Genomic DNA, 25,706 nt, shown 5'->3' on the forward strand with positions numbered 1-25,706 from the left:
GGTGTTTTGAAGTGGTTTGGGCACATGGAGAGAATGAGTGAGGAAAGATTGACCAAGAGGATATATGTGTCGGAGGTGGAGGGAACGAGGAGAAGAGGGAGACCAAATTGGAGGTGGAAAGATGGAGTGAAAAAGATTTTGTGTGATAGGGGCCTGAACATGCAGGAGGGTGAAAGGAGGGCAAGGAATAGAGTGAATTGGAGCGATGTGGTATACCGGGGTTGACGTGCTGTCAGTGGATTGAATCAAGGCATGTGAAGCGTGTGGGGTAAACCATGGAAAGCTGTGTAGGTATGTATATTTGCGTGTGTGGACGTATGTATATACATGTGTATGGGGGTGGGTTGGGCCATTTCTTTCGTCTGTTTCGTTGCGCTACCTCGCAAACGCGGGAGACAGCGACAAAGTATAATAAATAAATAAATATAAAATATATATGTGTATATATATATTATCCTGGGGAATAGGGGTGAAAGAATACTTCCCACGCATTCCTCACGTGTCGTAGAAGGCGACTAGAGGGGACAGGAGCGGGGGGCCAGAAATCCTCCCCTCCTTGTAATTTTAACTTTCTAAAAAATGGGAAACAGAAGGAGTCACACGGGGAGTGCTCATCCTACTCGTAGTAAAGTCAGGGGTTAGTGAGAGGACAAGAGCAAGGGAAGGAGTAGCAGTACTCCTGAAATAGGAGTTGTGGGAGTATGTGATAGAATGTAAGAAAGTAAATTCTCGATTAATATGGGTAAAACTGAAAGTTGATGGAGAGAGATGGGTGATTATTGGTGCATATGCACCTGGGCATGAGAAGAAAGATCATGAGGCAAGTGTTTTGGGAGCAGCTGAATGAGTGTGTTAGTGGTTTTGATGCACGAGACCGGGTTATAGTGATGGGTGATTTGAATGCAAAAGTGAGTATTGTGGCAGTTAGGGAATAATTGGTATACATGGGGTGATCAGTGTTGTAAATGGAAATGGTGAAGAGCTTGTAGATTCATGTGCTGAAAAAGGACTGGTGATTGGGAATACCTGGTTTAAAAAGCGAGATATACATAAGTATACGTATGTAAGTAGGAGAGATGGCCAGAGAGCATTATTGGATTACGTGTTAATTGACAGACGTGCGAAAGAGAGACTTTTGGATGTAAATGTGCTGAGAGGTGCAACTGGAGGGATGTCTGATCATTATCTTGTGGAGGCTAAGGTGAAGATTTGTATGGGTTTTCAGAAAAGAAGAGTGAATGTTGGGGTGAAGAGGGTGGTGAGAGTAAGTGAGCTTGGGAAGGAGACTTGTGTGAGGAAGTACCAGGAGAGACTGAGTACAGAATGGAAAAAGGTGAGAACAATGGAAGTAAGGGGAGTGGGGGAGGAATGGGATGTATTTATTTAATCAGTGATGGATTGCGCAAAAGATGCTTGTGGCATGAGAAGCGTGGGAGGTGGGTTGATTAGAAAGGGTAGTGAGTGGTGGGATGAAGAAGTAAGATTATTAGTGAAAGAGAAGAGAGAGGCATTTAGACGATTTTTGCAGGGAAAAAATGCAATTGAGTGGGAGATGTATAAAAGAAAGATACAGGAGGTCAAGAGAAAGGTGCAAGAGGTGAAAAAGAGGGCAAATGAGAGTTGGGGTGAGAGGGTATCATTAAATTTTAGGGAGAATAAAAAGATGTTCTGGAAGGAGGTAAATAAAGTGCGTAAGACAAGGGAGCAAATGGGAACTTCAGTGAAGGGCACAAATGGGAAGGTGATAACAAGTAGTGGTTATGTGAGAAGGAGATGGAGTGAGTATTTTGAAGGTTTGTTGAATGTGTTTGATGATAGAGTGGCAGATATAGGGTGTTTTGGTCGAGGTGGTGTGCAAAGTGAGAGGGTTAGGGAAAATGATTTGGTAAACAGAGAAGAGGTAGTAAAAGCTTTGCGGAAGATGAAAGCCGGCAAGGCAGCAGGTTTGGATGGTATTGCAGTGGAATTTATTAAAAAAGGGGGTGACTGTATTGTTGACTGGTTGGTAAGGTTATTTAATGTATGTATGACTCATGGTGAGGTGCCTGAGGATTGGCGGAATGCGTGCATAGTGCCATTGTACAAAGGCAAAGGGGATAAGAGTTAGTGCTCAAATTACAGAGGTATAAGTTTGTTGAGTATTCCTGGTAAATTATATGGGAGGGTATTGATTGAGAGGGTGAAGGCATGTACAGAGCATCAGATTGGGGAAGAGCAGTGTGGTTTCAGAAGTGGTAGAGGATGTGTGGATCAGGTGTTTGCTTTGAAGAATGTATGTGAGAAATACTTAGAAAAGCAAATGGATTTGTATGTAGCATTTATGGATCTGGAGAAGGCATATGATAGAGTTGATAGAGATGCTCTGTGGGAGGTATTAAGAATATATGGTGTGGGAGGAAAGTTGTTAGAAGCAGTGAAAAGTTTTTATCGAGGATGTAAGGCATGTGTACGTGTAGGAAGAGAGGAGAGTGATTGGTTCTCAGTGAATGTAGGTTTGCGGCAGGGGTGTGTGATGTCTCCATGGTTGTTTAATTTGTTTATGGATGGGGTTGTTAGGGAGGTGAATGCAAGAGTTGATAGAGATGCTCTGTGGAAGGTATTGAGAATATATGGTGTGGGAGGCAAGTTGTTAGAAGCAGTGAAAAGTTTTTATCGAGGATGTAAGGCATGTGTATGTGTAGGAAGAGAGGAAAGTGATTGGTCCTCAGTGAAAGTAGGTTTGCGGCAGGGGTGTGTGATGTCTCCATGGTTGTTTAATTTGTTTATGGATGGGGTTGTTAGGGAGGTGAATGCAAGAGTTTTGGAAAGAGGGGCAAGTATGAAGTCTGTTGTGGATGAGAGAGCTTGGGAAGTGAGTCAGTTGTTGTTTGCTGATGACACAGCACTGGTGGCTGATTCATGTAAGAAACTGCAGAAGCTGGTGACTGAGTTTAGTAAAGTGTGTGAAAGAAGAAAGTTAAGAGTAAATGTGAATAAGAGCAAGGTTATTAGGTACAGTAGGGTTGAGGGTCAAGTCAATTGGGAGGTAAGTTTGAATGGAGAAAAACTAGATGAAGTAAAGTGTTTTAGATATCTGGGAGTGGATCTGGCAGCAGATGGAACCATGGAAGCGGAAGTGAATCATAGGGTGGGGGAGGGGGCGAAAATCCTGGGAGCCTTTAAGAATGTTTGGAAGTCGAGAACATTATGTCGGAAAGCAAAAATGGGTATGTTTGAAGGAATAGTGGTTCCAACAATGTCGTATGGTTGCGAGGTGTGGTCTATGGATAGAGTTGTGCGCAGGAGGGTAGATGTGCTAGGAATGAGATGTTTGAGGACAATGTGTGGTGTGAGGTGGTTTGATCGAGTAAGTAATGTAAGGGTATGAGAGATGTGTGGAAATAAAAAGAGCGTGGTTGAGAGAGCAGAAGAGGGTGTTTTGAAATGGTTTGGGCACATGGAGAGAATGAGTGAGGAAAAATTGACCAAGAGGATATATGTGTCGAAGGTGGAGGGAATGAGGAGAAGTGGGAGACCAAATTGGAAGTGGAAAGATGGAGTGAAAAAGATTTTGTGTGATCGGGGCCTGAACATGCAGGAGGGTGAAAGGCGGGCAAGGAATAGAGTGAATTGGATCGATGTGGTATACCGGGGTTGACGTGCTGTCAGTGGATTGAATCAGGGCATGTGAAGCGTCTGGGGTAAACCATGGAAAGTTGTGTGGGGCCTGGATGTGGAAAGGGAGCTGTGGTTTTGGGCATTATTGCATGTCTGCTAGAGACTGAGTGTGAATGAATGGGGCCTTTGTTGTCTTTTCGTAGTGCTACCTCGCACACATGAGGGGGGAGGGGGATGGTATTCCATGTGTGGCGAGGTGGCGATGGGAATGAATAAAGGCAGACAGTGTGAATTGTGTGCATGGGTATATGTGTCTGTGTGTGTATATATATGTGTACATTGAGATGTATAGGTATGTATATTTGCGTGTGTGGATGTGTATGTATATACATTGTGTATGGGGGTGGGTTGGGCCATTTCTTTCGTCTGTTTCCTTGCTTGTGTATGGGGGTGGGTTGGGCCATTTCTTTCGTCTGTTTCCTTGCGCTACCTCGCAAACGCGGGAGACAGCAACAAAGCAAAATAAATAAATAAAATAAATATATATATATATATATATATATATATACATACCTATACATCTCAACGTATACATATATGTACGCACACAGACATATACATATATACACATGCACATAATTCATGCTGTCTGCCTTTATTCATTCCAGTCGAAACCCCGCCACACATGAAAAATAAACACCCCCTCCCCCCAAATGTGCGCGAGTTAGCGCTAGGAAAAGACAACAAAGGCCACTTTCGTTCACATTCAGTCTCTAGCTGTCATGTAATAATGCACTGAAACCACAGCTCCCTTTCCACATCCAGGCCCCACAGAACTTCCCATGGTTTACCCCAGATGCTTCACATGCCCTGGTTCAATCCATTGACAGCACGTCGACCCCGGTATACCACATCGTTCCAGTTCACTCGATTCCTTGCACGCCTTTCACCCTCCTGCATGTTCAGGCCCCGATCACTCAAAATCTTTTTCACTCTATCTTTCCACCTCCAATTTGGTCTCCCACTTCTCCTCGCTCCCTCCACCTCTGACACATATATCCTCTTGGTCAATCTTCCCTCACTCATTCTCTCCATGTGACCAAACCATTTCAACACACCCTCTTATGCTCTCTCAACCACACTCTTTCTATTACCACACATCTCTCTTACTCTTTCATTACTTACTCGATCAAACCACCTCACTCCACATGTTGTCCTCAAATTTCATTTCCAACACATCCACCTTCCTCTGCACAACCTTATCTATAGCCCATGCCTCACAACCATATAACAATGTTGGAACCACTATTCCTTCAAACATATCCATTTTTGCTCCGAGATAACATTCTCACCTTCCACGTATTCCTCAACACTCCCAGAACCTTTGCCCCCTCCCCCACCATTTGACTCACTTCTGCTTCCATGGTTCCATCTGCTGCCAAATCCACTCCCAAATATCTAATACACTTCACTTTCTCTCAGTTAACTTGCCCCTTAACCCTACTGAACCTAATAACCTTGCTCTTATTCACATTTGCTCTCAACTTTCTTCTTTCACACACTTTACTAGACTCAGTTACCAGCTTCTACAGTTTCTCACCTGAATCAGCCACTAACGCTGTATCATCAGCGAACAACAACTGACTCACTTCCCAAGCCCTCTCATCCACAAAAGACTGCATACTTACCTCTCTCTCCAAAACTCTTGCATTCACCTCCCTAACTATCCCATCCATAAACAAATTGAACAACCATGGAGACATCATGCTCCCCTGCCGTAAATCAACATTCATGGGGAACCAATCACTTTCCTCTCTTCCTACTCATACACATGCCTTACATCATTATTAAAAACTTACCACTGCTTCTAGCAGCTTACCTCCCACACCATATACTCTTAATACCTTCCACAAAGCATCTCTGTCAACCCTGTTGTATGCCTTCTCCAGATCCATAAATGCTACATACAAATCCATCTGTTTTTCTCACATATTTCTCATATATTCTTCAAAGCAAGCACCTAATCCACACCTCCTCTACCACTTCTGAAACCCCACTGCTCTTCCCCAATCTAATGCTCTGTACATGCCTTTACCCTCTCAATCAATACCCTCCCATATAATTTCCCAGGAATACTCAAACTAATACCTCAGTAATTTGAACACTCACCTTTATCCCCTTTGCCTTTGTATGATGGCACTATACATGCATTCCGCCAATCCTCAGGCACTTCAACATTAGCCATATATTCTTTGAATATCTTTACCAACAAATCAATGACATAGTGACCCAATGACATAATCACTCCCTTTTTTAATAGATTCCACAGCAAAACCATCCAAACCTGCCGCCTAGCTGGCTTTCATCTTCCTCAAAGCTTTCACTCCCTCTTCTCTGTTTAGCAAACCATTTTCCTTGACCCTCTAACTTTGCACACCACCTCAACCAAAACACCCTATATCTGCCACTCTATCAACAAAACCCTCCCCTCCTTGTATTTTAACTTTCTAAAAGGGGAAACAGAAGAAGGAGTCACGCGGGGAGTGCTCATCCTCCTCGAAGGCTCAAATTGGGGTGTCTAAATGTGTGTGGATGTAACCAAGATAAGAAAAAAGGAGAGATAGGTAGTATGTTTGAGGAAAGGAACCTGGATGTTTTGGCTCTGAGTGAAATTAAGCTCAAGGGTAAAGGGGAAGAGTGGTTTGGGAATGTTTTGGGAGTAAAGTCAGGGGTTGGTGAGGGGACAAGAGCAAAGGAATGAGTAGCACTACTCCTGAAACAGGAGGTGTGGGAATATGTGATAGAGTGTAAGAAAGTAAACTCTAGATTTTTATGGGTAAAACTGAAAGTGGATGGAGAGAGATGCGTGATTATTGATGCCTGTGCACCTGGGTATGAGAAGAAAGATCATGAGAGGCAAGTGTTTTGGGAGCAGTTGAGTGAGTGTGTTAGCAGTTTTTATGCACGAGACTGGGTAATAATGATGGGTGATCTGAATGCAAAGGTGAGTAATGTGGCAATTGAGGGAATGATTGGTGTACATGGGGTGTTTAGTGTTGTAAATGGAAATGATGAAGAACTTGTAGATTTGTGTGCTGAAAAAGGACTGGTGTTTGGGAATACTTGGTTTAAAAAGTGAGATATACATAAGTATATGTGTCTAAATAGGAAAGATGGTCAGAGAGCCTTATTGGATTACGTGTTAATTGATAGGTGCATGAAAGAGAGACTTTTGGATGTTAATGTGCTGAGAGGTGCAACTGGAGGGATGTCTGATCATTATCTTGTGGAGGCAAAGATGAAGATTTGTAGAGGTTTTCAGAAAAGAAGAGAGAATGTTAGGGTGAAGAGAGTGTTGAGAGTAAGTGAGCTTGGGAAGGTAACTTGTGTGAGAAAGTACCAGGAGAGACTGAGTGCAGAATGGAAAAAGGTGAGAGCAATGGACGTAAAGGGAGTAGGGGAGGAATGGGGTGGGGTGTATTTAGGAAAGCACTGATGGCTTGTGCAAAAGATGCTTGTGGCATGAGAAAGGTAGGAGGTGGGCAGATTAGAAAGGGTAGTGAGTGGTAGTGAAAGAGAAGAGAGGCATTTGGTTGATTTTTGCAGGGAAATAGTGCAAATGATTGGGAGATGCATAAAAGAGAAGCAGGAAGTCAAGAAAAGGTGCAAGGGTGAAAAAGAGGGCAAATGAGAGTTGGGGTGAGAGAGTATCATTAGATTTTAGGGAGAATAAAAAGATGTTTTGAAAGGAGGTAAATAAAGTGCGTAAGAGAAGAGAACAAATGGGAACATCAGTGAATGGGGCTAATGGGGAGGTAATAACAAGTAGGGGTGATGTGAGGAGATGGAGTGAGTATTTTGAAGGTTTGTTGAATGTGTTTGAGGATAGAGTGGTAGATATGGGGTGTTTTGGTCAAGGTGGTGTGCGAAGTGAGAGGGTCAGGGAGAATGATTTGGTAAACAGAGAAGAGGTAGTAAAAGCTTTGCAGAAGATTAAAGCTGGCAAGGCAGCGGGTTTGGATGGTATTGTAGTGGAATTTATTAAAAAAGGGGGTGACTGTGTTGTTGACTGGTTGGTAAAGATATTCAGTGTATGTATGGCTCATGGTGAAGAGCCTGAGGATTGGTGGAATGTATGCATAGTGCCATTGTACAAAAGCAAAGGGGATAAAGGTGAGTGTTCAAATTACGAGGTATAAGTTTGTTGAGTATTATTCCTTGGAAACTATATGGGAGGGTATTGATTGAGAGGGTGAAGGCATGTACAGAGCATCAAATTGGGGAAAAGCAGTATGGTTTCAGAAGTGGTAGAGGATGTGTGGATCAGGTGTTTGCTTTGAAGAATGTATGTGAGAAATACTTTGAAAAACAAATGGATTTGTATGTAGCATTTATGGGTCTGGAGAAGGCATATGAGTTAATAGAGATGCTTTGTGGAAGATACTAAGATTATTTGTTGTGGGAGGCAAGTTTCTAGAAGCAGTGAAAAGTTTTTGTTGAGGATGTAAGGCATGTGTATGAGTAGAAAGAGAGGAAAGTGATTGGTTCCCAGTGAATGTTGGTTTGCGGCAGGGGTGTGTGATGTCTCCATGGTTGTTTAATTTGTTTATGGATGGGGTTGTTAGAGAGGTGAATGCAAGAGTTTTGGAGAGAGGGGTAAGTATGCTGTCTGTTCTGGATGAGAGGGCTTGGGAAGTGAGTCAGTTTTTGTTCGCTGATGATATAGTGCTGGTGGCTGATTCCGGTGGGAAACTGCAGAAGTTGGTGACTGAGTTTGGTAATTTGGTGAAAAAATAAAATTGAGAGTAAATGTGAATAAGAGCAAGGTTTTTAGGTTCAGTAGGGTTGTGGGACAAGTAAATTAGGAGGTAAATTTGAATGGAGAAAAACTGGAGGAAGTGAAGTGTTTTAGATATCTGGGAGTGGATTTGGCAGTGGGTGGAACCATGGAAGCAGAAGTGAGTCACAGGGTGGGGGAGAGAGCGAAGGTTCTGGGAGCGTTGAAGAATGTGTGGAAGGTAAGAACATTATCTCTGAGAGCATAAATGGGTATGTTTGAAGGAATAGTAGTTCCAACAATGTTATATGGTTGCGAGGCATGGGCTATTGATAGGGTTGTGAGTACGAAGGTGGGTGTGTTGGAAATGAGATGTTTGAGGACAATATGTGGTGTGAGGTGGTTTGATTGTGTAAGTAATGAAAGGGTAGGAGAGATGTGTGGTAATAAGAAAGAGTGTGGTTGAGAGATGAAAAGAGGGTGTGTGGAAATTATTTGGACATATAGAGAGAATAAGTGAAGATAGGTTGACAAAGAGGGTATATGTGTCAGAGGTGGAGGGAAGAATGAGAAGCAGGAGACGAAATAGGAGGTGAGAGGATGGAGTGAAAAAGATTTTGAGCAGTTGTGGCCTGAATATGCAGGAGCTTGAGAGGTGTGCAAGGAATAGAAAGAATTGGAACAGTGTAGTATACTGGGGTCGATGTGCTGTCACTGGGCTGAGTCAGTGCATGTTCATCAGTTCTTCAAAATACCCTTTCCATCTTCCTTTTATTTCCTCCTTTCGAATTCAGTCATTCCCCTTCCTTACTTCTCACATGAATATTTCCACTCTTACATCCAACTCTTTTGTTTTTCACTTTCCATTTTAGTTTCTTATTATTTTGAAACTTTTCTCTTAATATACTTTCAAAATCTTCGTCTACTCTTTTTTTGCTTTCTTCACTCAACTTCTTAAAATTCCACTTACATATTTCGTATTCTTCCCTCTTCCTTTGCTGAACTCCAACGGTACATTCCTACTGAGCAGTCTACCGTGTGCTTCTTTCTTCTCTTCCGCAGCATTTCTAATCTCTTCTGTCCACCATGCAATGGCCTTTTTATTGCTGTATCTCACTACCTTGTATCCTCCGACTGATTTTACAAGCTTTAATAATATTTCTCTAAACATTTTAAACACTTTTTTTTACACATGACTGCATTCCTACATTCACTGCTCTTCCATCTAAGCTTTCAATTACCTCCCTTTCTCACTCTTCCATGCATTTTTTCTGATTGATCTTCTTGCTTGCCAACACTTGCATTTTTCAGCATATTGGTAGGAGCAATATATGTAAGTAGTAGAAAGGAACATTATGTGGGAGCATTAAGTAGGTTGGAACATTAGGCAGGAACAGTAAGTAGACACAATAAGTAGAGTTAGTAGGAACATTAGTTAGGAGGCCCTGGAAACACTATACTAAAGTTGCCCACTGCCAATGGCCTGTTAAGGAAGAGGCGCTAAAGGCTAAGAAGTGGTATTGGAGTTCACTAGTTATGGAGGCTTTTCCTGCGGCCACCCCTTTTGAGGGAGTTTTTTGGAGGGGACGGGCATCAGAGATATTGTTTGATAGAAATGGGAGATTAGAGAAACAGACATTTAAAGGTAGAGAAAAAAGAAACAAAGACCTTCTGAATGACTGTGGAGTCTGAGAATATATGGTAGACTACCAATATGGACTGAGTTTTGAGTGAAATATATATGATATATTTTGATTATTATCCCTGGGGATAGGGGAGAAAGAATACTTCCCAAGTATTCCATGCATGTCATAGAAGGTGACTAAAAGGGGAGGGAGCAGGGGGCTGGAAATCCTCCCCTCTCGTTTTTTTTTTAATTTTTCAAAAGAAGAAACAGAGAAGGGGGCCAAGTGAGGATATTCCCTCAAAGGCCCAGTCCTCTGTTCTTAGCGCTACCTTGCTAATGTGGGAAATGGCGAATAGTTTGAAAGAAAAAAAAAAGATTGTGATTATATATTTCCTTTAATATAAATTGGTTTCTGTTTGAACAAACATTACTGTGTTCATGGCTATGCATGAAATGAATAAAAGCTTTCTTTCATTTTACAGTTGCTATTGAAGCAGTGATGCTGAATGGTTTAAAGAACAAGATTACTGTAGATAATGTCTCAACTGAAAACCTCACTGGTATGCCATGCCAGCATGATGTTGTTCTTGTTGGAGATATGCTGTATGACTCTCAGTTTGCTGATGAAGTCCTTACTTGGCTTCGTGGGATCCATGAGAGGTAATAACTTTATACATACCAGCCAGTTGCATTCTTCTGATGCTGATTTAAGTTTTTGATGTTCAGTACATATACTGTGCATAGTGTTTTTTCTGTATTGTTGTTCTTATACTGTGCATTTATATTTCATTCTCTGATGTGTTTGTATTATACAATGTCATGAATGAGTGTAGGGTTCAGGTGTGGTTGCTACTTTATTATAGGTAACATAACTAGGTCATATTTCCAAAGCCCATGGAAAGGCCTGTGGAGCCTAGATGTGGATAAGGAGCTGTGGTTTCGGTGCATTACACATGACAGCAAGAAACTGAGTGTGAGTGGGAACGAATGTGGCCTTTTTTTTTTGTCTGTTTTCCTGGCACTGCCTAACTGATGCACGGGGTGGCAATGCTGTTTCCCGTGGGGCAGGGTGGTGCTGGGAATGAATGAAGGAAAGCAGGTATGAATATATACATGTGTGTAAATGTATATGGCTGTGTATATATATGTTGATATGTATATATATATATCTTTCATACTATTCGCCATTTCCCGCGAGCGAGGTAGCGTTAAGAACAGAGGACTGGGCCTTTGAGGGAATATCCTCACCTGGCCCTTTTCTCTGTTCCTTCTTTCGGAAAATTAAAAAAAAAAAAAACGAGAGGGGAGGATTTCCAGCCCCCGCTCCCTTCCCTTTTAGTCGCCTTCTACGACACTCAGGGAATACGTGGGAAGTATTCTTTCTCCCCTATCCCCAGGGATATAATATATATATATATATATATATCCCTGGGGATAGGGGAGTAAGAATACTTCCCACGTATTCCCTGCGTGTCGTAGAAGGCGACTAAAAGGGGAGGGAGCGGGGGGCTGGAAACCCTCCCCTCTCAATTTTTTTTAATTTTCCAAAAGAAGGAACAGAGAAGGGGGCCAGGTGAGGATATTCCCTCAATGGCCCAGTCCTCTGTTCTTAACGCTACCTCGCTAATGCGGGAAATGGCGAATAGTTTGAAAAAAAAAATATATATATATATATATATATATATATATATATATATATATATATATATATATATATATATATATATATATATATATTTTTTTTTTTTTTTTTTTTTTTTTTTTTTTTTGCTGTCTCCCGCGTTTGCGAGGTAGCGCAAGGAAACAGACGAAAGAAATGGCCCAACCCACCCCCATACACATGCCTTGATTCAATCCACTGACAGCACGTCAACCCTGGTATACCACATCGCTCCAATTCACTCTATTCTTTGCCCTCCTTTCACCCTCCTGCATGTTCAGGCCCCGATCACACAAAATCTTTTTCACTCCATCTTTCCACCTCCAATTTGGTCTCCCTCTTCTCCTCGTTCCCTCCACCTCCGACACATATATCCTCTTGGTCAATCTTTCCTCACTCATTCTCTCCATGTGACCAAACCATTTCAAAACACCCTCTTCTGCTCTCTCAACCACGCTCTTTTTATTTCCACACATCTCTCTTACCCTTACGTTACTTACTCGATCAAACCACCTCACACCACACATTGTCCTCAAACATCTCATTTCCAGCACATCCATCCTCCTGCGCACAACTCTATCCATAGTCCACGCCTCGCAACCATACAACATTGTTGGAACCACTATTCCTTCAAACATACCCATTTTTGCTTTCCGAGATAATGTTCTCGACTTCCACACATTCTTCAAGGCTCCCAGAATTTTCGCCCCCTCCCCCACCCTATGATCCACTTCCGCTTCCATGGTTCCATCCGCTGCCAGGTCCACTCCCAGATATCTAAAACACTTCACTTCCTCCAGTTTTTCTCCATTCAAACTCACCTCCCAATTGAATTGACCCTCAACCCTACTGTACCTGATAACCTTGCTCTTATTCACATTTACTCTTAACTTTCTTCTTTCACACACTTTACCAAACTCAGTCACCAGCTTCTGCAGTTTCTCACATGAATCAGCCACCAGTGCTGTATCATCAGCGAACAACAACTGACTCACTTCCCAAGCTCTCTCATCCCCAACAGACTTCATACGTGCCCCTTTCCAAAACTCTTGCATTCACCTCCCTAACAACCCCATCCATAAACAAATTAAACAACCATGGAGACATCACACACCCCTGCCGCAAACCTACATTCACTGAGAACCAATCACTTTCCTCTCTTCCTACACGTACACATGCCTTACATCCTCGATAAAAACTTTTCACTGCTTCTAACAACTTGCCTCCCACACCATATATTCTTAATACCTTCCACAGAGCATCTCTATCAACTCTATCATATGCCTTCTCCAGATCCATAAATGCTACATACAAATCCATTTGCTTTTCTAAGTATTTCTCACATACATTCTTCAAAGCAAACACCTGATCCACACATCCTCTACCACTTCTGAAACCACACTGCTCTTCCCCAATCTGATGCTCTGTACATGCCTTCACCCTCTCAATCAATACCCTCCCATATAATTTGCCAGGAATACTCAACAAACTTATACCTCTGTAATTTGAGCATTCACTCTTATCCCCTTTGCCTTTGTACAATGGCACTATGCACGCATTCCGCCAATCCTCAGGCACCTCACCATGAGTCATACATACATTAAATAACCTTACCAACCAGTCAACAATACAGTCACCCCCTTTTTTAATAGATTCCACTGCAATACCATCCAATCCTGCTGCCTTGCCGGCTTTCATCTTCCGCAAAGCTTTTACTACCTCTTCTCTGTTTACCAACTCATTTTCCCTATATATATATATTGTATTTATTCCATGTATTTAACTTTCTGAAAGGGGAAACAGAAGAAGGAGTCACGTGGGGAGTGCTCATCCTCCTCGAAGGCTCAGATTGGGGTGTCTAAATGTGTGTGGATGTAACCAAGATGAGAAAGAAGGAGAGATAAGTAGTATGTTTGAGGAAAGGAACCTGGATGTTTTGGCTCTGAGTGAAATGAAGTTCAAGGGTAAAGGGGAAGAGTGGTTTAGGAATGTCTTGGGAGTAAAGTCATGGGTTAGTGAGAGGATAAGAGCAAGGGAAGGAGTAGCAGTACTCCTGAAACAGGAGTTGTGGGAGTATGTGATAGAGTGTAAGAAAGTAAATTCTAGATTGATATGGGTAAAACTGAAAGTTGATGGAGAGAGATGGGTGATTATTGGTGCATATGCACCTGGGCATGAGAAGAAAGATCATGAGAGGCAAGTGTTTTGGGAGCAGCTGAATTAGTGTATTAGTGGTTTTGATGCACAAGACCAGGTTATAATGATGGGTGATTTGAATGCAAAGGTGAGTAATGTGGCAGTTGAGGGAATAATTGGTATACATGGGGTGTTCAGTGTTGTAAATGGAAATGTTGAAGAGCTTGTAGATTTATGTGCTGAAAAAGGACTGGTGATTGGGAATACCTGGTTTAAAAAGCGAGATATACATAAGTATACGTATGTAAGTAGGAGAGATGGCCAAAGAGCGTTATTGGGTTGTGTGTTAATTGATAGGCGCGTGAAAGAGACTTCTGGATGTTAATGTGCTGAGAGGTACAACTGGAGGGATGTCTGATCATTATCTTGTGGAGGCAAAGGTGAAGATTTGTAGGGGTTTTCAGAAAAGAAGAGAGAATGCTGGGTTGAAGAGAGTGGTGAGAGTAAGTGAGCTTGGGAAGGAGACTTGTGTGAGGAAGTACCAGGAGGGACTGTGTATAGAATGGAAAAAGTTTAGAACAAAGGAGGTAAGGGGAGTGGGGGAGGAATGGGATGTATTTAGGGAAGCAGTGATGGCTTGCGCAAAAGATGCTTGTGGCATGAGAAGCGTGGGGTTAGGTTGATTAGAAAGGGTAGTGAGTGGTGGGATGAAGAAGTAAGATTATTAGTGAAAGAGAAGAGAGAGGCATTTGGACGATTTTTGCAGGGAAAAAATGCAATTGAGTGGGAGATGTATAAAGGAAAGAGGCAGGAGGTCAAGAGAAAGGTGCAAGAGGTGAAAAAGAGGGCAAATGAGAGTTGGGGTGAGAGAGTATCATTAAATTTTTGGGAGAATAAAAAGATGTTTTGGAAGGAGGTAAATAAGGTGTGTAAGACAAGGGAGCAAATGGGAACTTCAGTAAAGGGGGCTAATGGGGAGGTGATAACAAGTAGTGGTGATGTGAGAAGGAGATGGAGTGAGTATTTTGAAGGTTTGTTGAATGTGTTTGATGATAGAGTGGCAGATATAGGGTGTTTTGGTCAAGGTGGTGTGCAAAGTGAGAGGGCTAGGAAAAATGATTTGGTAAACAGAAAAGAGATAGTTAAAGCTTTGCGGAAGATGAAAGCCGTCAAGGCAGTAGGTTTGGACGGTATTGCAGTGGAATTTATTAAGAAAGGGGGTGACTGTATTGTTGACTGGTTGGTAAGGTTATTTAATGTATGTATAATTCATGGTGAGGTGCCTGAGGATTGGCGGAATGCTTGCATAGTGCCATTGTACAAAGGCAAAGGGGATAAGAGTGAATGCTCAAATTACAGAGGTAAAGTTTGTTGAGTATTCCTGGTAAATTATATTAGAGGGTATTGAATGAGAGGATGAAGGCATGTACAGAGCATCAGATTGGAGAGGAGCAGTGTGGCTTCAGAAGTGGTAGAGGATGTGTGGATCAGATGTTTGCTTTCAAGAATGTATGTGAGAAATACTTAGAAAAGCAAATGGATTAATATGTAGCATTTATGGATCTGGAGAAGGCATATGATAGAGTTGATAGAGATGCTCTGTGGAAGGTTTTAAGAATATATGGTGTGGGAGGCAAGTTGTTGAAAGCAGTGAAAAGTTTTTATCGAGGATGTAAGGCATGTGTACGTGTAGGAAGAGAGGAAAGTGATTGGTTCTCAGTGAATGTAGGTTTGCAGCAGGGGTGTGTGATGTCTCCATGGTTGTTTAATTTGTTTATGGATGGGGTGGTTAGGGAGGTGAATGCAAGAGTTTTGGAAAGAGGGGCAAGTATGCAGTCTGTTGTGGATGAGAGAGCTTGGGAAGTGAGTCAGTTGTTGTTCGCTGATGATACAGCGCTGGTGGCTCATTCATGTGAGAAACTGCAGAAGCTGGTGACTGAGTTTGGTAAAGTGTGTGAAAGAAGAAAGTTAAGAGTTAATGTGAATAAGAGCAAGGTTATTAGGTACAGTAGGGTTGAGGGTCAAGTCAATTGGGAGGGTAGTTTGAATGGAGAAAAACTGGAGGAATTAAAGTGTTTTACATATCTGGGAGTGGATTTGGCTGCGGATGGAACCATGGAAGTGGAATTGAATCATAGGGTGGGGGAGGAGGCAAAAATTCTGGGAGCCTTGAAGAATGTTTGGAAGTCGAGAACATTATCTCGGAAAGCAAAAATGGGTATGTTTGAAGGAATAGTGGTTCCAACAATGTTGTATGGCTGCGAGGTGTGGGCTGTGGATAAAGTTGTGCGCAGGAGGGTGGATGTGCTGGAAATGAGATGTTTGAGGACAATATGTAGTGTGAGGTGGTTTGATCGAGTAAGTAATGTAAGGGTAAGAGAGATGTGTGGAAATAAAAAGAGCGTGGTTGAGAGAGCAGAAGAGGGTGTTTTGAAATGGTTTGGTCACATGGAGAGAATGAGTGAGGAAATATTGACCAAGAGGATATATGTGTCAAAGGTGGAGGGAACGAGAAGTGGGAGACCAAATTGGAGGTGGAAAGATGGAGTGAAAAAGATTTTGATTGATTGGGGCCGGAACATGCAGGAGGGTGAAAGGTGTGCAAGGAATAGAGTGAATTGGAACAATGTGGTATACCGGGGTCGACGTGCTGTCAATGGATTGAACCAGGGCATGTGAAGCGTCTGGGGTAAATCATGGAAAGTTGTGTGGGGCCTGGATGTGGAAAGGGAGCTGTGGTTTCGGTGCATTATTACATGACAGCTAGAGACTGAGTGTGAACGAATGGGGCCTTTGTTGTCTTTTTCCTAGCGCTACCTCGCACACATGAGGGAGGAGGGGGTTGTTAGTCTATGTGTGGCGAGGTGGCGATGGGAATGAATAAAGGCAGACAGTATGAATTGGTTTTTTTTTTATTATTATTTTGCTTTGTCGCTGTCTCCCGCGTTAGCGAGGCAGCACAAGGAAACAGACGAAAGAATGGCCCAACCCGCCCACATACACATGCATATTCATACACGTCCACACACGCAAATATACATACCTATACATCTCAATGTACACAAATATACACACACAGACGTATACATATATACACATGTACATAATTCATACTGTCTGCCTTTATTTGTTCCCATCGCCACCCCGCCACACATGGAATAACAACCCCCTCCCCTCTCATGTGTGCGAGGTAGCGCTAGGAAAAGACACCAAAGGCCCCATTCGTTCACACTCAGTCTCTAGCTGTCATGTAATAATGCACCGAAACCACAGCTCCCTTTCCACATCCAGGCCCCACACAACTTTCCATGGTTTACCCCAGACGCTTCACATGCCCTGGTTCAATCCATTGACAGCACGTTGACCACGGTATACCACATCATTCCAATTCACTCTATTCCTTGCATGCCTTTCACCCTCCTGCATGTTCAGGCCCCAATCAATCAAAATCTTTTTCACTCCATCTTTCCACCTCCAGTTTGGTCTCCCACCTCTCCTCGTTCCCTCCACCTCTGACACATATATCCTCTTTGTCAATCTTTCCTCACTCATTCTCTTCATGTGACCAAACCATTTCAAAACACCCTCTTCTGCTCTCTCAACCACACTCTTTTTATTTCCAAACACTCTCTTACCCTTACATTACTTACTCGATCAAACCACCTCATACCACATATTGTCCTCAAACATCTCATTTCCAGCACATCCACCCTCCTGCGCACAACTCTATCCATAGCCCACGCCTCGCAACCATACAACATTGTTGGAACCACTATTCCTTCAAACATACCCATTTTTGCTTTCCGAGATAATGTTCTCGACTTCCACACATTCTTCAATGTTCCCAGAATTTTCGCCCCCTCCCCCACCGTATGATTCACTTCCGCTTCCATGGTTCCATCCGCTGCCAGATCCACTCCCAGATATCTAAAACACTTTACTTCCTCCAGTTTTTCTCCATTCAAACTTACCTCCCAATTGACTTGACCCTCAACCCTACTGTACCTAATACCCTTGCTCTTATTCGCATTTACTCTTAACTTTCTTCTTTCACACACTTTACCAAACTCAGTCACCAGCTTCTGCAGTTTCTTACATGAATCAGCCACCAGCTGTATCATCAGCGAACAACAACTGACCCACTTCCCAAGCTCTCTCATCCACAACAGACTGCATGCTTGCCCCTCTTTCCAAAACTCTTGCATTCACCTCCCTAACAACCCCATCCATAAACAAATTAAACAACCATGGAGACATCACACTCCCCTGCTGCAAACCTACTTTCACTGAGAGCCAATCACTTTCCTCTCTTCTTACACTTACACATGCCTTACATCCTTGATAAAAACTTTTCACTGCTTTCAACAACTTGCCTCCCACACCATATATTCTTAAAACCTTCCACAGAGCATCTCTATCAACTCTATCATATGCCTTCTCCAGATCCATAAATGCCACATACAAATCCATTTGTTTTTCTAAGTATTTCTCACATACATTCTTCAAAGCAAACACCTGATCCACACATCCTCCACCACTTCTGAAACCACACTGCTCTTCCCCAATCTGATGCTCTGTACATGCCTTCACCCTCTCAATCAATACCCTCTCATATAATTTACCAGGAATACTCAACAAACTTATACCTCTGTAATTTGAGCACTCACTCTTATCCCCTTTGCCTTTGTACAATGGCACTATGCAAGCATTCCGCCAATCCTCAGGCACCTCACCATGAATCATACATACATTAAATAACCTTACCAACCAGTCAACAATACAGTCACCCCCTTTTTTAATAAATTCCACTGCAATACCATCCAAACCTACTGCCTTGCTGGCTTTCATCTTCCATAAAGCTTTTACTACTTCTCTCTCTTTTTTTTTTTTTCTTTTTTGCTTTGTCGCTGTCTCCCGCGTTTACGAGGTAGCGCAAGGAAACAGACGAAAGAAATGGCCCAACCCACCCCCATACACATGTATATACATACGTCCACACACGCAAATATACATACCTACACAGCTTTCCATGGTTTACCCCAGACGCTTCACATGCCCTGGTTCAATCCATTGACAGCACGTTGACCCCGGTATACCACATCATTCCAATTCACTCTATTCCTTGCACGCCTTTCACCCTCCTGCATGTTCAGGCCCCAATCAATCAAAATCTTTTTCACTCCATCTTTCCACCTCCAGTTTGGTCTCCCACCTTTCCTCGTTCCCTCCACCTCTGACACATATATCCTCTTGGTCAATCTTTCCTCACTCATTCTCTTCATGTGACCAAACCATTTCAAAACACCCTCTTCTGCTCTCTCAACCACACTCTTTTTATTTCCACACACTCTCTTACCCTTACATTACTTACTCGATCAAACCACCTCATACCACATATTGTCCTCAAACATCTCATTTCCAGCACATCCACCCTCCTGCGCACAACTCTATCCATAGCCCACGCCTCGCAACCATACAACATTGTTGGAACCACTATTCCTTCAAACATACCCATTTTTGCTTTCCGAGATAATGTTCTCGACTTCCACACATTCTTCAATGTTCCCAGAATTTTCGCCCCCTCCCCCACCGTATGATTCACTTCCGCTTCCATGGTTCCATCCGCTGCCAGATCCACTCCCAGATATCTAAAACACTTTACTTCCTCCAGTTTTTCTCCATTCAAACTTACCTCCCAATTGACTTGACCCTCAACCCTACTGTACCTAATACCCTTGCTCTTATTCGCATTTACTCTTAACTTTCTTCTTTCACACACTTTACCAAACTCAGTCACCAGCTTCTGCAGTTTCTTACATGAATCAGCCACCAGCTGTATCATCAGCGAACAACAACTGACACACTTCCCAAGCTCTCTCATCCACAACAGACTGCATGCTTGCCCCTCTTTCCAAAACTCTTGCATTCACCTCCCTAACAACCCCATCCATAAACAAATTAAACAGCCATGGAGACATCACACTCCCCTGCCGCAAACCTACATTCACTGAGAGCCAATCACTTTCCTCTCTTCTTACACTTACACATGCCTTACATCCTCGATAAAAACTTTTCACTGCTTCCAACAACTTGCCTCCCTTACCATATATTCTTAAAACCTTCCACAGAGCATCTCTATCAACTCTATCATATGCCTTCTCCAGATCCATAAATGCCACATACAAATCCATTTGTTTTTCTAAGTATTTCTCACATACATTCTTCAAAGCAAACACCTGATCCACACATCCTCCACCACTTCTGAAACCACACTGCTCTTCCCCAATCTGATGCTCTGCACATGCCTTCACCCTCTCAATCAATACCCTCTCATATAATTTACCAGGAATACTCAACAAACTTATACCTCTGTAATTTGAGTACTCACTCTTATCCCCTTTGCCTTTGTACAATGGCATTATGCAAGCATTCCGCCAATCCTCAGGCACCTCACCATGAATCATACATACATTAAATAACCTTACCAACCAGTCAACAATACAGTCACCCCCTTTTTTAATAAATTCCACTGCAATACCATCCAAACCTACTGCCTTGCCGGCTTTCATCTTCCGTAAAGCTTTTACTACTTCTTCTCTATTTTTTTTTTTTTATTTGCTTTGTCGCTGTCTCCAGGCGTTTGCGAGGTAGCGCAAGGAAACAGACGAAAGAAATGGCCCAACCCACCCCCATACACATGTATATACATACGTCCACACACGCAAATATACATACCTACACAGCTTTCCATGGTTTACCCCAGACGCTTCACATGCCCTGGTTCAATCCATTGACAGCACATTGACCCCGGTATACCACATTGCTCCAATTCACTCTATTCCTTGCACGCCTTTCACCCTCCTCCATGTTCAGGCCCCAATCAATCAAAATCTTTTTCACTCCATCTTTCCATCTCCAGTTTGGTCTCCCACCTCTCCTCGTTCCCTCCACCTCTGACACATATATCCTCTTTGTCAATCTTTCCTCACTCATTCTCTTCATGTGACCAAACCATTTCAAAACACCCTCTTCTGCTCTCTCAACCACACTCTTTTTATTTCCACATACTCTCTTACCCTTACATTACTTACTCGATCAAACTACCTCATACCACATATTGTCCTCAAACATATCATTTCCAGCACATCCACTCTCCTGCGCACAACTCTATCCATAGCCCACGCCTCGCAACCATACAACATTGTTGGAACCACTATTCCTTCAAACATACCCATTTTTGCTTTCCGAGATAATGTTCTCGACTTCCACACATTCTTCAATGTTCCCAGAATTTTCGCCCCCTCCCCCACCGTATGATTCACTTCCGCTTCCATGGTTCCATCCGCTGCCAGATCCACTCCCAGATATCTAAAACACTTTACTTCCTCCAGTTTTTCTTCATTCAAACTTACCTCCCAATTGACTTGACCCTCAACCCTACTGTACCTAATACCCTTGCTCTTATTCGCATTTACTCTTAACTTTCTTCTTTCACACACTTTACCAAACTCAGTCACCAGCTTCTGCAGTTTCTTACATGAATCAACCACCAGCTGTATCATCAGCGAACAACAACTGACACACTTCCCAAGCTCTCTCATCCACAACAGACTGCATACTTGCCCCTCTTTCCAAAACTCTTGCATTCACCTCCCTAACAACCCCATCCATAAACAAATTAAACAACCATGGAGCCATCACACTCCCCTGCCGCAAACCTACATTCACTGAGAGCCAATCACTTTCCTCTCTTCTTACACTTACACATGCCTTACATCCTCGATAAAAACTTTTCACTGCTTCCAACAACTTGCCTCCCACACCATATATTCTTAAAACCTTCCACAGAGCATCTCTATCAACTCTATCATATGCCTTCTCCAGATCCATAAATGCCACATACAAATCCATTTGTTTTTCTAAGTATTTCTCACGTACATTCTTCAAAGCAAACACCTGATCCACACATCCTCCACCACTTCTGAAACCACACTGCTCTTCCCCAATCTGATGCTCTGTACATGCCTTCACCCTCTCAATCAATACCCTCTCATATAATTTACCAGGAATACTCAACAAACTTATACCTCTGTAATTTGAGTACTCACTCTTATCCCCTTTGCCTTTGTACAATGGCACTATGCAAGCATTCCGCCAATCCTCAGGCACCTCACCATGAATCATACATACATTAAATAACCTTACCAACCAGTCAACAATACAGTCACCCCCTTTTTTAATAAATTCCACTGCAATACCATCCAAACCTACTGCCTTGCCGGCTTTCATCTTCCGTAAAGCTTTTACTACTTCTTCTCTATTTTTTTTTTTTTTTTTGCTTTGTCGCTGTCTCCCGCATTTGCGAGGTAGCGCAAGGAAACAGACGAAAGAAATGGCCCAACCCACCCCCATACACATGTATATACATACGTCCACACACGCAAATATACATACCTACATCTGCTTTCCTTGGTTTTACCCTGACGCTTCACATGCCCAGGTTCAATGCCATTGTCAGCACATGGACTCCCGGTATACCACATTGAGCCTATTCACTCTTATTCCTTGCCACGCCTTTCTCCCTCCTCCACAGGTGCTGGCCACAATCAATCAATATCTTTTTCTCTCTCCGTCTTTACCTCCTCCAGTATGGGTCTCCCACACCTCTACCGCGTTCCCTACCTCACCTCTGTCACTAATATCCCTATTTGTCAATTCTTTTCCTCACTCATGACTCTTCTGGGACCATAACCATTTGGTTTTTTCAAAACTCCCTCCTTCTGCTCTCTCAACCACTCTCTTTTTATTCCACATACTCTCTTACCATTATCAGTAACTTACTCGATCTAACACCTCATACCAAATATTGTCCTCAAACTGATCATTTCCAGCTATCCTTTTCCTTGCGCACATCTCTATCCATAGCCACGCTCGCAAAACATTACAACATTGGTGGAACCACTATATTCCTTCAATACATACCCGTTTTTTGCTTTCCGAGATTAATGTTCTCCGGACTTTCCACAATTCTTCATTGTTCCAGGAATTTTCGCCCCCTCCCCCACCGTATGATTCACTTCCGCTTCCTTGGTTCCATCCGCTGCAGATCCACTCCTGATATCTAAAACTCGGTTTCTTCCTCAGTTTTTCTTCATTTAAATAACTTACCTCCCAATTGACTTGTCCATCTCAACCTACTTACCTATATAACCCTTGCTCTTTTTCGCATCTATCTTATCTTTCGTCTTTTCACACTATTTACAAACGCCACTCACCAGACTTCTGACGCAGTTTCCTTACATGATTCAACCACAGCTGTTTCATCAGCGAACACATCTGACACACGTTCACAAGCGCTCTCTTCCACATACTAGACTGCTTTTACTTGCTCCCCTCTTTCCAAAGAACTCTGTGCATGCACCTCCCTATCTTCCCCTATCCATAATCAAATTTAAACATACCTTGGAGCCTTCTCAATCCCTGCCGCAAACTAACATGCACTGTGTGCCAAGCACTTTCCTCTCTTTACCCGCTACAAATGCCTTTTCATCCGCGAGAAAATACTTTGTCACTGCTTCCAAAACAACTTGCCTCCCACACCATATATTCGTATAACCTTCCACAAGAGCATCCTATCATCTCTTTCATATGCCTTCTCCTGATTCCATATTATGCCGACATTCAAATCCAGTTGTTTTGCTAAGTATTTCTAGTAAGTTCTTCAAAGGCTAACATCCTGTGCCACACATCCTCCTCCACTTCTGGAACCACTCTGCTCTTCCCCAATCTGTGCTCTGTAATTGCCTTCACCCTCTCAATTCATTACCCTCTCATATAATTTACCAGGAATACTCAACTATCTTATACCTCTGTAATTTGAGTACACACTCTTATCCCCTTTGCCTTTGTTACAATGGCAATATGCAAGCATTCCGCCATTCTCAGGCACCTCACCATGATCATACATACATTAAATAACTTACCAACCAGTTCAACAATTCAGTCACCCCCTTTTTTAATTAATATTCCACTGCAATTACAATCCTAACCTACGCCTTGCCGGCTTTAATCTTCCGTAAAGCTTTTACTACTTCTTCTCTATTTTTTTTTTTTTTTTTTGCATTTGTCGCTGGTCTCCCACATTGGAGAGGTTGGTTAGCGACAAGGTAAAAAAACAGACGGAAGAATATGGCCACCCAACCCACCCCCCCATCTACATGTATATACCATACGTCCACACACGCAAATTTACCTACCTACACAGATTTCATTGTTTACCCCTGACGCTTCACATGCCTGTGGATTCAATCATGACAGCACTGTCAACCCCGGTAATACCACATTGCTCCAATTCACTCTATTCCTTGCCTCTTCACCTCCTGCATGTTCAGGGCCCGATCACACAAAATCTTTTTCACATCCATCTTTCCACCTCCATTTTGGTCTCCCTCTTCTCCTCGTTCCCTCCACCTCCGACACATAAATCCTCTTGGTCATTTCGTTCCTACTCATTCTCTCCTGTGACCCTTACCATTCAAAAACACCATCTTCTGCTCTCTCACCACGCTCTTTTTTATTACCACACTTCTCTATTACCATTACGTTACTTACGCGATCAAATACCACCTCCACACCACACATTGTCCTAAAACATCTTCATTTCCTGCTCATCCATCCTCTGCGCACAACTTATCCATTTGCCCAGCCATCGCAAACCATTACAACCATTGTTGGAACCACTATTCCATTCAAACATACCCATTTTTGCTTTCCGAGATATGTTCTAGACTTCCACACATTCTTCAAGGCTCCCAGAATTTTCGCCCCCTCCCCCCTATGATCCTCTTCCGAAATATTGTCCCTAACCCTCTCACTTTGCACACCACCTCGACCAAATCTGCATACTACTATATCTAACCCACATTCACAAACCTTCATGTACTCACTTATCGCCTTCTCACATACCACTACTTGTTATCACCTCCTCCATTAGCCCCCCTTCCCCTTTACTGAAGTCCAATTTCTTCCTTGTCTGTCGCACTTTATTTTTACATCCACTTCTAAAAACTTCTTTTTATTCTCCCTGAAATTTAATGATACTTCTTCACCCCAACTCTCATTTGCCCTCGTTTCACCTCTTTGCACCTTTTTCTCTTGACTCGTGCCTCTTTCTTTTATACCTTCACCACTCTTTGCATTTTTTCCCTGCACAAATCGTCCAAAATACATCTCTTCTCTTCACTAATAATCTTACTTCTTCATCCCACCACTCACTACCTTTTCTAATCAACCCACCTCCACGTCTTCTCAAGCCACAAGCATCTTTTGTGCAAGCCATCACCTGCTTCCCTAAATCCATCCCATTCTCCCCCTCCCCTTACTCCTTTGTTCTCACCTTTTTCATTTGTGTACTCAGTCTCTCCAGGTACTTCTAAACAAACCTCCTTCCAAGCTCTCTTACTCTCACACTCTCTTCACCCAACTTTTTCTCTTCTTTTCTGAAAACCCCCACAAATCTTCACTTCGCTCACAAGATAATGATCAGACATTCCTCCAGTTGCACCTATCAGCACATTAACATCAAAAAGTCTCTCTTTCGTTGCCATCTATCAATTAAGACGTAATCCAATAATGCTCTCTGGGCCATCTCTCTTACTTACATAACGTATACTTATGTATATTCTCGCTTTTTAAACCAGGTATTCCCAATCACCACTCCTTTTACTGCACATAAATCTACAAGCTCTTCACATTCCATTTACAAACATGAGCACTCCATGTATACCAATAATTCCCTTAACTGCACATTTTCTCACCTTTGCATTCAAAATCACCATCCACTATAACCGGTCTTGTGCATCAAAACTCTAACACACTCATTCAGCTGCTCCCAAAACACTTGGCCTCTC

At 42.6% G+C, this 25,706-nt stretch overlaps 1 protein-coding gene across 7 annotated transcripts in view; it reads left to right on the forward strand.

Moving 5' to 3' along the window:
* LOC139757901 (electron transfer flavoprotein beta subunit lysine methyltransferase-like) overlaps positions 1-25,706 on the forward strand; it is a 251,269-nt gene that overhangs the window by 196,264 nt on the left and 29,299 nt on the right. For all 7 annotated transcript variants that reach the window (XM_071678839.1, XM_071678838.1, XM_071678841.1 and 4 more), the window contains one exon: positions 10,484-10,661. In XM_071678839.1, coding sequence (XP_071534940.1) covers positions 10,484-10,661 — 178 coding nt within the window. The remainder of the gene's footprint in view (positions 1-10,483; positions 10,662-25,706) is intronic.

Source organism: Panulirus ornatus, chromosome 28 (assembly GCF_036320965.1).
Source record: "Panulirus ornatus isolate Po-2019 chromosome 28, ASM3632096v1, whole genome shotgun sequence".
NCBI lineage: Eukaryota > Metazoa > Arthropoda > Malacostraca > Decapoda > Palinuridae > Panulirus > Panulirus ornatus.